This window comes from Thalassophryne amazonica, chromosome 19, assembly GCF_902500255.1.
Source record: "Thalassophryne amazonica chromosome 19, fThaAma1.1, whole genome shotgun sequence".
Lineage (NCBI taxonomy): Eukaryota > Metazoa > Chordata > Actinopteri > Batrachoidiformes > Batrachoididae > Thalassophryne > Thalassophryne amazonica.
The window spans coordinates 3,747,301-3,761,055 of record NC_047121.1 but is presented as its reverse complement, the minus strand read 5'-3'; the positions used below and the strand labels follow the sequence as shown (position 1 = coordinate 3,761,055).

Below are 13,755 nucleotides of genomic sequence, written 5' to 3'. Positions count from 1 at the left end.
CCCTTACTTCCGGCGTCCACCACCGGGTTTGGGGATTGCCGCCACGACAGGCACCAGAGACCTTGCGACCACAGCTACGAGCGGCCACATCGACAATGGAGGTGGAGAACATGGTCCACTCGGACTCCATGTCTCCAACCTCCCTCGGGATCTGGGAGAAGCTCTCCCGGAGGTGGGAGTTGAAAACCTCACTGACATAGGGTTCCACCAGTCATTCCCAGCAGACCCTCACGATACGTTTGGGCCTGGCAGGTCTGACCGGCTTCCTCCCCTCCCAGCGGATCCAACTCACCACCAGGTGGTGATCGTCGACAGCTCTGCCACTCTCTTCACCCAAGTGTCCGAGACACGTGGCCGAAGGTCAGATGATACGACTACAAAGTCGATCATCGACCTCCAGCTCAGGGTGTCCTGGTGCCATGTGCACTTAAGGACACCCTTGTGCTCGAACATGGTGTTCATGATGGACAAACTGTGACTAGCACAGAAGTCCAACAACTGAACACCAGTCCCCAGTCGGCGCACTATCTAGTACCCCTCCCAGGGACTCCAGGAAGGTTAGGTACTCTACACTGCTGCTCGGCCCGTAGGCCGAGACAACAGTGAGAGACCTGTTCCCGACACAAAGGCGTAGGGACGCGACCCTCTCGTTCACTGGAGTGAACTCCAACACATGGCGACTGAGCTGGGCAGCAATAAGCAATGCGACCCCAGCCCAGCCCACCAGAGCCCAAGCTGTGTGTGGAGGTGAGCCTGACTATCTCGAGTCAGTATCTCTCAACCTCCCGCACAAGCTCAGGCTCTTCCCCCCCAGCGAGGTGACATTCCACATCCCAACAGCCAGGGGCTGTGAGCATGGACCGGGCCGCCGGGCCACCTGCCCTCGACCGCCACCCAATCCTTTCTGCACCCGACCCCCATGGCCCCCTCTGCATGTGATGAACCCACAGGAGGGTGGGCCCATGTTGCTCTTTCGGGCTGTGCCCGGCCGGGCCCCATGGGCTAAGGCCCGACCCCAGGCCTGGCTCCAGGATGGGGCCCCGGATCCGCCATACTGGGCGACGTCTCGGTCCTTGATTTTTTACTGGTCATGGAGGTTCTGAACTGCCCTTAGTCTGACCCGTCAACTAGGACCTGTTTGCCTTGGGAGACCCTACAAGGGGCACAAAGCCCCCAACAACATAGCTCCTAGAATCATCCGGGTACGCAAACTCCCCCACCACGATAAAGTAGGCAGCTAGAGGGGGAGTTCACTCATATCATTTAAACATATATTTATTGTTTTTCAGACATCATTGTCATGTTCACACTGATGTTCACTAAAGCTCCGTTATCCTGACACATGAGGGGCGTGGCTGCTTTGAGTGACAGTTCATGTGTTGATATTTTTTGTTTGTTTTGTTTTGTTGTTCTGAGCACATATCTGTTATAACATGGCTTGTGGTTAATTCTCTGAACAGATTATCTAAGATGATAATTGTGTCAAGTGAAAGAATGGTGTGTTGTCATTTTGAATGCTACTATTGTTAGCGTTTGCAACAGCTATCAGTATTTTCGTGATGTTTGGTCCAGTTAATCCACGATTAGTGAGGAAATAAGCGGGTCATAATTTATAATGGCCACATCATGTGAAATTGCGGAGACTGTGGATGGACAGAGAGGGAGGAAGTGAAAAGAGGTGCTCAGCTGCTTCACCTTCACACCCACTCAAATTGGTGAAAATTATTCCATTAAGTTTCAAATCATCCTGTAAACAACAAACACAGTGAGATAAAAAGGAAATCAATCAATCAATTTTTTTTTTATATAGCGCCAAATCACAACAAACAGTTGCCCCAAGGCGCTTTATATTGTAAGGCAAAGCCATACAATAATTATGTAAAATAAATTTAGAAAGGAAGAAATATGAAAAATAAAGGTTCACTTATAAATCAAATCAATTAGTGGAAGAACAGATAAAGTATCTGCAAATATTTTGATAATTACCCTGTAATCAGTCATGTGTGTGTGTGTGTGTGTGTGTGTGTGTGTGTGTGTGTGTGTGTGTGTGTGTGTGTGTGTGTGTGTGTGTGTGTGTGTGAAAATAAATAACAACTGGACAGATTTTCAATAAAGTTGGTGAAATTGTTACTTGGGTGAGTGTCTCAGATGATTAACTTTTGGAACAGACCAAAGGTCAAAGATCAAGGTCTAAATCTAGCACAATGTACCCCAGAACATGTTTACCACAATACAGATGAGGACAAAATTATTAGCCCCCCCATGAAAGTTAACATTTCCTTCAAAAATTTCCCAAGTGCTTTTTAACAAAGCAAGAAATTTTCAACACAGAATTTCTTATTTTGGATGTTTAACAGCCTCAAAATTATTAGCCTCCTGATGCTAATAGTCTGTCATGTGCCCTTTTTGCTGGATCATTCATTTGTTGTAGCTTTGAACAAGTCTCAGACACGTCTCCTGAGGAATCCCAGCCCGTTCTTCTCTGGCAAATTTCTCAGCGTCCTACAGAATTGATGGTCTTCTGACCTGGACTTTGGTCTTCGCATTAAACATTTTATTGTGAAATGTGCGAGCAACATGAACTATCTGATGTTGTTTAACTTTGCTACCAGTAACATCAGTGAGCCACTCCATCATGAAAGTACAAATGTTACAATGTTAATCAAAATAAAGGTTTCAATAAAGAAGGTTTTGAAAATTAATTCCCAGAATTTTCATAATAAAGGATGCACATCATTGTGCCATGTGTGTGCCAGCCATATCTGAAACCTGAGGCCGATCTGACAAACAGTCGGAGAGATATACGAGCCACATACACACACTCACACAGACGCTTCTTGCTTTATAGATAATATTGTTTCTGTGTGCAAAGTAAAATAATATGAGCATCCAAAACAAAATGAGGATGTTTAGAAATGCTGTACTGAAAATTCCTCTGTTAAAAAAAGCACTTGGGAAAAGATTTTGAAGAAAATGTTAAATTTCAAGGGTGTTTGGAGGGGGGGGGGGGGTATGCAATACATTTTTTTGTGTAAACCTGCATCTCCACTATCAGTGTGCCTAGAGATTTGATCATATTGATCAGTAAAATATTTACTGATACTTCATACGGAAGCGTATTGCATTCATTCATTCATTCTGATCTCATAATTGTGAGATCAAGATTTCATATTATGAGAAAAGATCAAAGTATGGAAGTATATATATATATATAAAAACAATTTAGACACCTGATCTTTTCTCGTAATTACAAGATCAGTGGTCTAATTTTTTTTTAATCCTGTGAATGCAATACGTTTCTGTAACTTCATGATGAAACCACAAAACAAAAACATATTATGAAGTCATCCAGAAAACAACAAACAAAACAAAAACACCTTCCTTGACTATGTGTGGTCACTCAGTGTTCACGGCACGGATTTATCATTTATAATACAAAGTCACGCCTCTGATACGTTTCATTTAATAATCAGTCAGTGATCCATCAGGGGAAATGCCTTCCTGTTTTTAGCCTTTACATTTCTCTGCTCCGTGTCAGTGTCAATGAAATTTTTAATGTTGGAATGTTTGGAGAAAAAAACAAAAAATGGCACTTGAAATCAGCTGATGCTCAGAGAAACTTTGGCATTTTTACATCAATTTTTATTTTTACAGACTAATCCTGAAAGATAGCGGACAGATTAACTGCTAGTGAACATAATTATTTGCAGGTCTGTTTGGCACCAAGAACCTCTGTATATGGACGCACAATGGAAATGACAATAAATGAAGATGCATGAAAAAAAAAACCATCAATGCTTAAGAAAGAAAGAAAAAAAGAAGAAGCTAAAAAGCTGCCACTTAGCTACGACTTTCACTTTAGTTTTTGGCCTGACCAGCATCTGATGTCTGGCATCTGCTCTTAAGGGCCAAATATGAATGAATTCTTCCAGCTGCACATGAGAAAGAAGTGACTGGAAAATTACACGCTTTTAACAAAGAACAACATCATAACATGCTTGTGCATTGAGCCATCTATCGGGTGTTAAATGTTCTGGTCCTTACAAGCACATCGCTGTTTGTCTTGAAGACAAGCCTGGCCGTGTCCTGAGTAAAGCTGTGCTGTGGTAATTTCCCACCGAGGCCATCGTCTTCTCTTGCCTGGGGGGAGAAATAATGGCTTCTTTTTACGTATGGACAAAATCAACATGTGAACAGAAACAACAAGGAAACTCAGAAATGAAAACAGTGAGGAAGCATGAAAAGAAACGGTGACTGCAAAATGGGTAGACAGGTGTCGGATTGTGGACAAACCAATCAGCAGGATCCTGCAAAACGTGTGTGTGTGTGTGTGTGTGTGTGTGTGCCTGAGACCAGACAAATATCTCAGAGATTCTTTGGCTGATTTCATTCATGTTGAAGGTATGAATAGCAAGTTATAACATTTTAGGATGAAATTAATAGGAAGATCAAAGGTGAAGGTCATTCAAGGTCATTGAATAGTCTGAAAATCTTTTTTTGCAATAACTTGGAAACTATTAATAGAGCTCGAAGAATCATTTGTACTGTGTTTGAATCAGCAAACATAGCGCCATCTGTTGATTGAAATGTGTTGTCATGGTGACGTCACCAAAAATATGGAAACACAAGTGAATGAACATCAGTAACTTTGCTTTTGAATTTCATGTTTTGAAGCTGCAGCCTGTTTGTGCACCAGCAGGTTCATCTGCTTGTTGAGGTTTGCACTGAATTATTATTTTTTGCTTTAGTTCAAAATGAGTGTGACCTCATAAGATAAAAAAAAAAAACCCTTTTGGTCTGAAGCCCACAGTGGGTGTGCGTTTGGGGAAGGTCCAACTCCACTTTCCTGTTTCGGGGGCAGAGTCTGAGCGCAAATCAGGGCACAGGGGGCACAAACAGCTGCATTCTGATAAAATTACATTTGTTCCACAAATCTGATTGGTTAATCGTGTGAGAGTTCAGACCATAAATTATTGAGCAGAGGGCTGCAAAATATTCAGCCGTTTCACATTTGATGTATAACTCCGCCCCCCTGACCACGTTGCTGTGCAGGTGTCACTAATGGCGCTGTCAGCTGAGACCGACAGAAACTAGTGCCGCCACAGCGATGCCGAAATGTGTGGGTTTAATGGATTTACCGTGGATTTAACTCATTGCAGCTGATGAGATGGAGAAATCTGTGGGTCTGCTCACAGAATTTCCACTTCACAAGCGATGGAATTGGATTAGAATGGGAACAACCCTGTGGTGTCTGATGATTTGTGGAAGAACGTGGAGCCAGTAAAATTTGCGACCTTAAAATCCAGCATGAACATCCACAAATCATTAGACACCACAGGGTTGTTCCCCAAATTAATACTCACAGGTGTGTTTGAACATAACATGAATTAAACCAATGAGCTGATCATCTGTCACTGTCTTTAAGATGCAAAATACACCAAAAACAATGTTCTGCTATTCACATGGGAAGTCTCCTGTTGTGTGGGCCGCCAGAAGAGGAGGTACTGCTGGCCCACCACCAGAGGGCGCCCTGCCTGAAGTGCGGGCTTCAGGCACGAGAGGGCGCTGCCGCCACGGACACAGCCGGGGGTGACAGCTGTCGCTCATTACCTCTTGACAGCTGTCACCCATCTACTCAACATCATCTCACTCCATAAAGACCAGACGTCATCTCCACCTCGTTGCCGAGATATCGTACTTCGTTGGAGGTAATATCCTCGGCCATTTGTGTTAATTTATAATCTGTACATTGTGAGTGTTTGCAGGCATACCGGTCCCTCTTTCTGTGGAGGCTGAGTGAGTGCAGGACGGCACTCTTTTCCCCTGAGGAATCACTGCGGTACTCTGCAACATATTGAGTGAGAGGTGGAGGTGGCATTCCCACCGTTGTTGTTACTGGGTGTACACAAACCCACACTTGACTGTCTTTGTTCTCACCAGCAGTACCAGATCCGACAGTCGGGGACGGTGATCACCTGGGAATTCGGGACTTGGCGGCTCCAGTATTCACCAGGTTCGGTGGCGGCGGAAATCGTGTGGTTCCGGCTCTTCTCAGGACAGACGTCTTCTATCCTCGAGCCTGCCCACACGTCACCTTTGTGGATTGACTGTAATCATATTCTGAGATTGTCTGTATGTTCGTTGTGCTCCTTCACAACATTAAATTGTTAATTTTTGGCTCATCTATTGACCATTCATTTGCGCCCCCTGTTGTGGGTCCGTGTTACTACACTTTCACAACATCTCCAGGTGAGTCAATGGATCTGCACCAACACATGAAAGTGTGAGCTGAGGGGAGCCACCAAAGGTCTCAAAGGTGATGTCATGAAGCACTCAGGTGAAGTTTGGTATTTTGCCTTGAGTGTTCAATTTAATTTAATTTACTGATTAATGATTTCATTTCATTTAAAGTTCAGTTTCATTCTGTGTACAAGTAGAAGGTACTTGCTTCCTAACCCCCCCCACCCCCCCCAACAAATACAGCATATCTCAGGGTGACAAACATCCTGTTTTCCTAGGACATGTCCTGTTTTTCCATTGTTTTTTTTATCATCGAGTATCATTTGAGTATCGCATTGTTGGGCCAAGTGTCCTGGTTTTTGGTGATTAAAATATGGTCACCCTAAAATATCTGAATATCACACTCACTCACTCATCTTCAACTGCTTATCCAGGATCAGGTCATGGGGGCAACAGCTCCAGCAGGTGACCCCAGACTTCCTTTTCCCAGGTCACATTGATCACCTGAGGGATCCCGAGGTGTTCCCAGGCCAGTGTGGAGATATACACTGTAATCTCTCCACCTAGTCCTGGGTCTTCCCCGGGGTCTCCTCCCAGCTGGACGTGCCTGGAGCACCTCCCTAGGGAGACACCCAGGAGGCATCTTTACCAGATGCCCGAACCACCTCAGCTGGCTCCTTTCAACATGAATCAGCAGCGGCTCTACTCCGAACTTCTCACCCTATCTCTGAGGGAGACACGAGCCACCCTCCTGAGGATGCCCAATTAGCCGCTTGTACTCACGATCCAGTTCTTTCGGTCATGACCCAACCCTCGTGACCATAGTAGGAATGAAGATTGACCAGTAGATCGAGAGCTTCACCTTTTGGCTCAGCTCCCTTTTCGTCACAACAGTACGGCAGACCGAATGCAACACCGCCCCTGCTGCACAGATTCTCCGGCCAATCTCACGCTCCATTGTCCCCTCACTCGTGAACAAGACCCCGAGGTACTTGAACTCCTTCACTTGGGGTAAGACCTCATTCTCTACCTGGAATAGGCAGTAAATGGAATGCATTTATATAGTGCTTTTCCATCTGCATCAGATGCTCAAAGCGCTTTACAGTGATGCCTCATATTCACCCCTATGTCAAGGTGAATGAACTACACACCGGGAGCAATAGGGGATTAAAGACCTTGCCCAAGGGCCCTTAGTGATTTTCCAGTCAGGCGGGGATTTGAACTGAGGATCTTCTGTTTTCAAGCCCAGCACCTTAACCACTAGACCATCACCTCCCCTGAGCAGTCTCAGCAGTTTATTGGTTTCCTGCTGAGAACCATGCCCCCTGAGCCCACCAAACTGGAAACCCTCCTCCCCGACGACACCTTGATATCCTGTCCATGAACATCACAAACAGGATTGGTGAGAAGGAGCAGCCCTGGCAGAGGCCAACCTCCACTGGAAATGAGTCCGACTTACTGCCGAGCACCCGAACACAGCTCTTGCTTTGTGAGTAGAGAGACTGGATGGTCCTGAGAAGGGACCCCCTCACTCCATACTCCCACAGCACCTCCCACAGTATCTCCTGGGGTACCCGATCATACACTTTCTCCAAGTTCACAAAACACATGTAGACTGGGTGGTCATACTCCCAGGATGTCCAGGATCCTTCTGAGAGAAAAGAGCTGGACGGTTGTTCCATGACCATGACAGAACCCACATTGTTTCTCTTCAATCAGAGGTTTGACTGTCGGCTGATCCCTCCTTTCCAGCACCCTGGAGTAGACTTTACTAGGGAGGCTGAGTAGTCTGATGCCCCTGTAGTTGGCACACACTCTCTGGTCCCCCTTTTTAAATATGGGGACCACCACCCCAGTTTGTCACTCCTTAGGAACTGTCCCAGATCGCAACACAATGTTGAAGAGACGTTTCATCCAAGACAATCCCTCCACACCCAGAGCCTTCAGCATTTCTACTTGAACCCAAATATTAACCAAAATGCAAATGCACATTTCTGAATGTGTAATGTGCAGTGTTGCCACAGTTACTTTGAAAAAGTAATCCAATTACTGATTACTGATTACTCCTTGAAAAAGTAACTTAGTTACTTTACTGATTACTCAATTGTAAAAGTAACTAAGTTAGATTACTAGTTACTTTTTTAGTTACTTTCCCCAGCTGCCGACAACAACCCTCTGCCACCTCAACATGACAATGATACCTGTTTTGCCAAAACTCACTTTATAGTCACCCTTTCTTGACTTCAATGAAAATAAATACTTGTTTTATAAAAAGTAAAATAAAGACCTCTTTCTTGACCTCATATTTAACTGTTGACAGCACTGTAACAGTAAAACTTGCAATTTCGAACCTACATTGTTTATAAATGTAACTATTAAATTCATTCTAGCATTTTTCTAACATTTAAATTCTCTCTAAATATTTTACTTGTCGAAATTAATATTATTTTAAGTAGTATTAGTAGTTGTAGTAAAAAAAGGCTTCAAAACTGGACCTTTAATCTAGGGGTGTTGGGGGGGGGGCACATCCTTGCCCCACGCCCCCATTCCATCTGGATTCGCCCCTGCTTTGGCGTTTGAGCACAAAGAATGGATAACATTTATTTATGCAGAAAACATGACCAGATTTACAGGTAAGAAAGTTTTATTGCGTTTTCACATCATGTGGTCCTCAGAAAGAGAGTTTAGGTGCATTTGAGTGGAAAATAGTGTTAGTTGTTGACGCGTCGCGGAGGATCAGCTGTTTTAACGAGACGATACGGAGCAGCTCAGCTCAGAATTCTAAATAAAGGAGGAAAAAAAGTATAAAAATGTCTTTGTAAAGCTCAGTGCAGGTGTGCTGATCACCGTGCTTTAAGAGGTGAGGACGAGTCGAGCAGCTGCAAAAAACCGCGGATGAAAAGCTCACAGCTCACTGAAAGTGGTCAGTTCAGTCGAACCCCGACCTCCTGCCCACAGACCAAGTTTAATGCTGCTATCGACCCACAATGAAAAATAATAGTAACGCACAGTGACATGGAGAAGTAACTTTAATCTGATTACTGATTTGGAAAGATTAAAACGTTAGATTACTCGTTACTAAAAAAAGTGGTCAGATTAGAGTAACGCGTTACTAAGTAACGCGTTACCGGCATCACTGGTAATGTGCATCTAGTGTGTGTGTGGGAATTTGTAGGAATGTGCACAAAATTTAACATTAAATGTTTTGTAACATATCAAATGAAAGGTGTCATGAGAATATGTTGTATGTGCTGGGACACCACTTAGGAACACAAGGAGCTGTGCACGTTTCTCCATGTGGAACTGGAGTCACGCCAGAAAAGGCATCCAGTGTCAAACTTGTGTCAAATCCCACAGCAGGTCTCTGCAGGACCTGCAGTGACCCTGAGCCACTGGGGGGGCAGCTGAAAGGAAATAAATAAATGCTTCATGTTGTGGAAAAGATTGTTTTTTCTGAAATACATGTTGCACAGGTTGTTACAGTTAGAGTTTACCCCTGTGAAGTGCCTTGTGTTTTAATGAACTGAATATTTCATGAACTGAAGATGGTCCAACGTTTGCCCAGCTCTTGCACCATTCGGAAGATTCAGACGGCTTTCGATGGCTTTTCAGTCATGTGACTATCCAAGAAATTGTGGAAGAGGTGGGCATGTCACAACATGTCCTGTGAGACTTCAACATGGAGGTGCTTTTGTTCCGCCATCAGCTTTGTGCCGATGAATTTCGCTGCAACTCTTTTCATGGCCAAATCTTCTGTCACAGTGGAATGTGCCGAAAAAGTGCTGATGTCCACCTCTTCCGCAGTTTCTCAGATAGTCACACAACGGTCCCACATCACCACAGCGTTCACTTTGGAAATGATCTGGTTATTTCAGCATGTTGATGCCGCCCGGAGCGTGGCTCGCTCTCCACCGTTGTGCAGACGTCTTTAAACCGGTTGTATCGCTCCTTAATCTGTGTGATGCCCAGAGGATCGTCACCGAAAGCCGTCTGAATAATCCAAATGGTTTCCACCTGGCTGTCGCCCAGTTTCTGGCAAAATTTGATGCAGTCGCGCTGCTCCAGTCGTTCCACCATTTTCCTTGTAAAGAAAAAACGACGAGAGACTCCACCCGTCCTCACACAAAGGCTGCTTACAAGGAAATGATGCAACCGACAGGTGTGAAAAAATTCACGCATGCGCACGAAGGCTCAAGGTTTGCTCATGCAAGCACACATGATTCAAATCCATCAGGTTTTTGAAAAAAATAAAAAGGTCGGATACTTTTCTAACAGACCTCGTATATAAAACATAAGCCTCTGCGTGTCATAAAGAGTTTGTTTTTTCAGCCGCAGGGCACCGTGGACATTTAACCTTAATTATCCAGCATTGTGAGGTTTGTGGGTTTGTGAGGTGACGTGGTGACCTGCAGGTCTCCATCCCATCATGGCTGATTGTTGCAACCTTTGATTTGTATGAAACAGTTCAACCTCCAGCTCCTTTCATCTCTGAAGAACAACAAAGCACAATATCGATCTTGATAATTGCTCTTTGTTCCATCTGTTCCTGCTCACATCTACGTGGGATTTCTGATCCCAAGCGTGACATAAATCAGACATTGGCGTGTTTTATTTTTTTTTTTTGGTTTTGTCTTGTGCATATGATCACAGCAGAAGTGAAACAGTGTGAGGATGTGAGGGGAGACTTTTCAGCGATAACGACACACGATGTCACAGGGACGGTTTTAAACGTACCTACAGAAGGCTGAAGAAACCAAAACCTCTGATTACAGGGTCACCGTTATTTGGAAGGTGGAGCCAGCCGAGCACACGAGCGGTGCGCCCTGTCCTGTGTGCACAAACGCATCATATGGAATCATTCTGAGCACACACGGAGACCTGGACAGACATCTGAGGACATTCAGAGACACAGAGATGCTCCATCCTGCTGTTATTCTGTCTCCAGTTTCTTGTAAAGTCACTTATTGTTTGAGAAGTGCCTACTCTAGACAGATTTACCGTACAGTACTATAAGCCAGTTTCTCTAACCACAGCCACAGGAGCCTATAACACCTTCATGGTGTCTGGGTGGCTTCCCTCACTTACGCAGTCAAGGTTACAGTGCCATACTGTTTGTAATCCTTAATGAGTGATGCAATTAAATTCCAAGACACATTCTGTGACTTGGAAATGTTCATGTATCCATCCTATAACTTGTCCAAAGAAAACTGGATGGAAAAGTGATGATTTGTATGACAGATAATTCTTATATTCAGCTGGTCAGAGGAGGACGATGTACACAAATGGCCATAATTCCTATCTTAAAATACAGATTCTTAAATTAATATTTTTGTTCAACCACTTGAATTAAAACTGCAAATTCTACAGAGAATGCAAAAAAAAAAGCAGATAAACAAAACAACAAAAAGCACATTGTGTTTTTTAAAACATTTATGCCATTTGCATTTTTTATAGTGGCCCAACTTTTTCCTCATTTGGAGTTGGATTTGAGGCAAAAAAAACACAACTGTGTCACTGTCTAAATACTTATGGACCTGACTGTAGCTAGAGATTTACAGTGTCTGACTGCCATGTCGGTGATAATGAGTCCAAGTCCAGTGAGACGTCCAATACAGAAGACACAGGGACAAAGAGACACAGAGACCTAGGGACAAAGAGACACAGGAACAGAGGGACACAGGAACAGAGAGACACAGGAACAGAGAGACACAGGAACAGACAGACAAAGAAACACAGGAACAGACAGATACAGGAACAGAGGGACACAGGAACAGAGGGACAAAGAGACACAGGAACAGACAGACACAGGAACAGATGGACACAGGAACAGACAGACACAGGAACAGAAGGACACAGGAACAGAGAGACACAGGAACAGAGAGACACAGGAACAGAAGGACACAGGAACAGAGAGACACAGGAACAGACAGACAAAGAAACACAGGAACAGACAGATACAGGAACAGAGGGACACAGGAACAGAGGGACAAAGAGACACAGGAACAGACAGACACAGGAACAGATGGACACAGGAACAGAGGGACACAGGAACAGAGAGACACAGGAACAGAGAGACACAGGAACAGACAGACAAAGAGACACAGGAACAGACAGACACAGGAACAGATGGACACAGGAACAGACAGACACAGGAACAGAAGGACACAGGAACAGACAGACACAGGAACAGGCAGACACAGGAACAGAAGGACACAGGAACAGAGGAACAGAGGGACACAGGAACAGAGAGACACAGGAACAGACAGACACAGGGACAGAGGGACATAGGGACAGAGGGACACAGGAACAGAGGGACACAAGAACAGACAGACACAGGAACATACAGGCACAGGAACAGACAGACACAGGAACAGACAGACACAGGAACAGAAGGACACAGGAACAGAGGGACAAAGAGACACAGGAACAGACAGACACAGGAACAGATGGACACAGGAACAGACGGACACAGGAACAGACAGACACAGGAACAGAGGGACAAAGAGACACAGGAACAGAGGGACACAGGACAGACAGACACAAGGACATACAGGCACGGACAGACAGACACAGGAACAGACAGACACAGGGACATAGGGACAGAGGGACACAGGAACAGACAGACACAGGGACATAGGGACACAGGAACAGAGGGACACAGGAACAGAGAGACACAGGAACATACAGACAAAGGAACAGAAAGACACAGGAACATAGGGACAGAGGGACATAGGGACAGAGGGACACAGGAACAGACAGACACGGAACATACAGACACAGGAACAGCGGGACACAGGACATAGGGACAGAGAGACACAGGAACAGAGGGACACAAGAACATACAGACACAGGAACAGAGAGACACAGGGACATAGGGACAGAGGGACACAGGAACAGACAGACAAAGAGACACAGGAACAGACAGATACAGGAACAGAGGGACACAGGAACAGAGGGACAAAGAGACCTAGGGAGAAAGAGACACAGGAACAGACAGACACAGGAACAGAAGGACACAGGAACAGAGGGACAAAGAGACACAGGAACAGAGGGACACAAGAACAGAGAGACACAGGAACAGAGGGACACAGGAACAGACAGACACAGGGACAGAGGGACACAGGAACATAGGGACAGAGGGACATAGGGACAGAGGGACACAGGAACAGACAGACACAGGAACAGACAGACACAGGGACATAGGGACAGAGGGACATAGGGACAGAGAGACACAGGAACAGAGGGACACAGGAACATACAGACACAGGAACAGACAGACACAGGAACATAGGGACAGAGGGACATAGGGACAGAGGGACACAGGAACAGACAGACACAGGAACATACAGACACAGGAACAGAGGGACACAGGGACATAGGGACAGAGGGACATAGGGACAGAGAGACACAGGAACAGAGGGACACAGGAACATACAGACACAGGAACAGAGAGACACAGGGACATAGGGACACAGGGACTGACAGACACAGGAACAGACAGACACAGGGACATAG

At 45.1% G+C, this 13,755-nt stretch overlaps 1 protein-coding gene across 1 annotated transcript in view; it reads right to left on the bottom strand.

Annotated features, from left to right (window-relative positions):
- Positions 1-13,755, bottom strand: part of sobpa (sine oculis binding protein homolog (Drosophila) a) — a 165,289-nt gene that overhangs the window by 28,695 nt on the left and 122,839 nt on the right. The window contains 1 exon segment of the mRNA XM_034195445.1: positions 4,045-4,140. Coding sequence (XP_034051336.1) covers positions 4,045-4,140 — 96 coding nt within the window.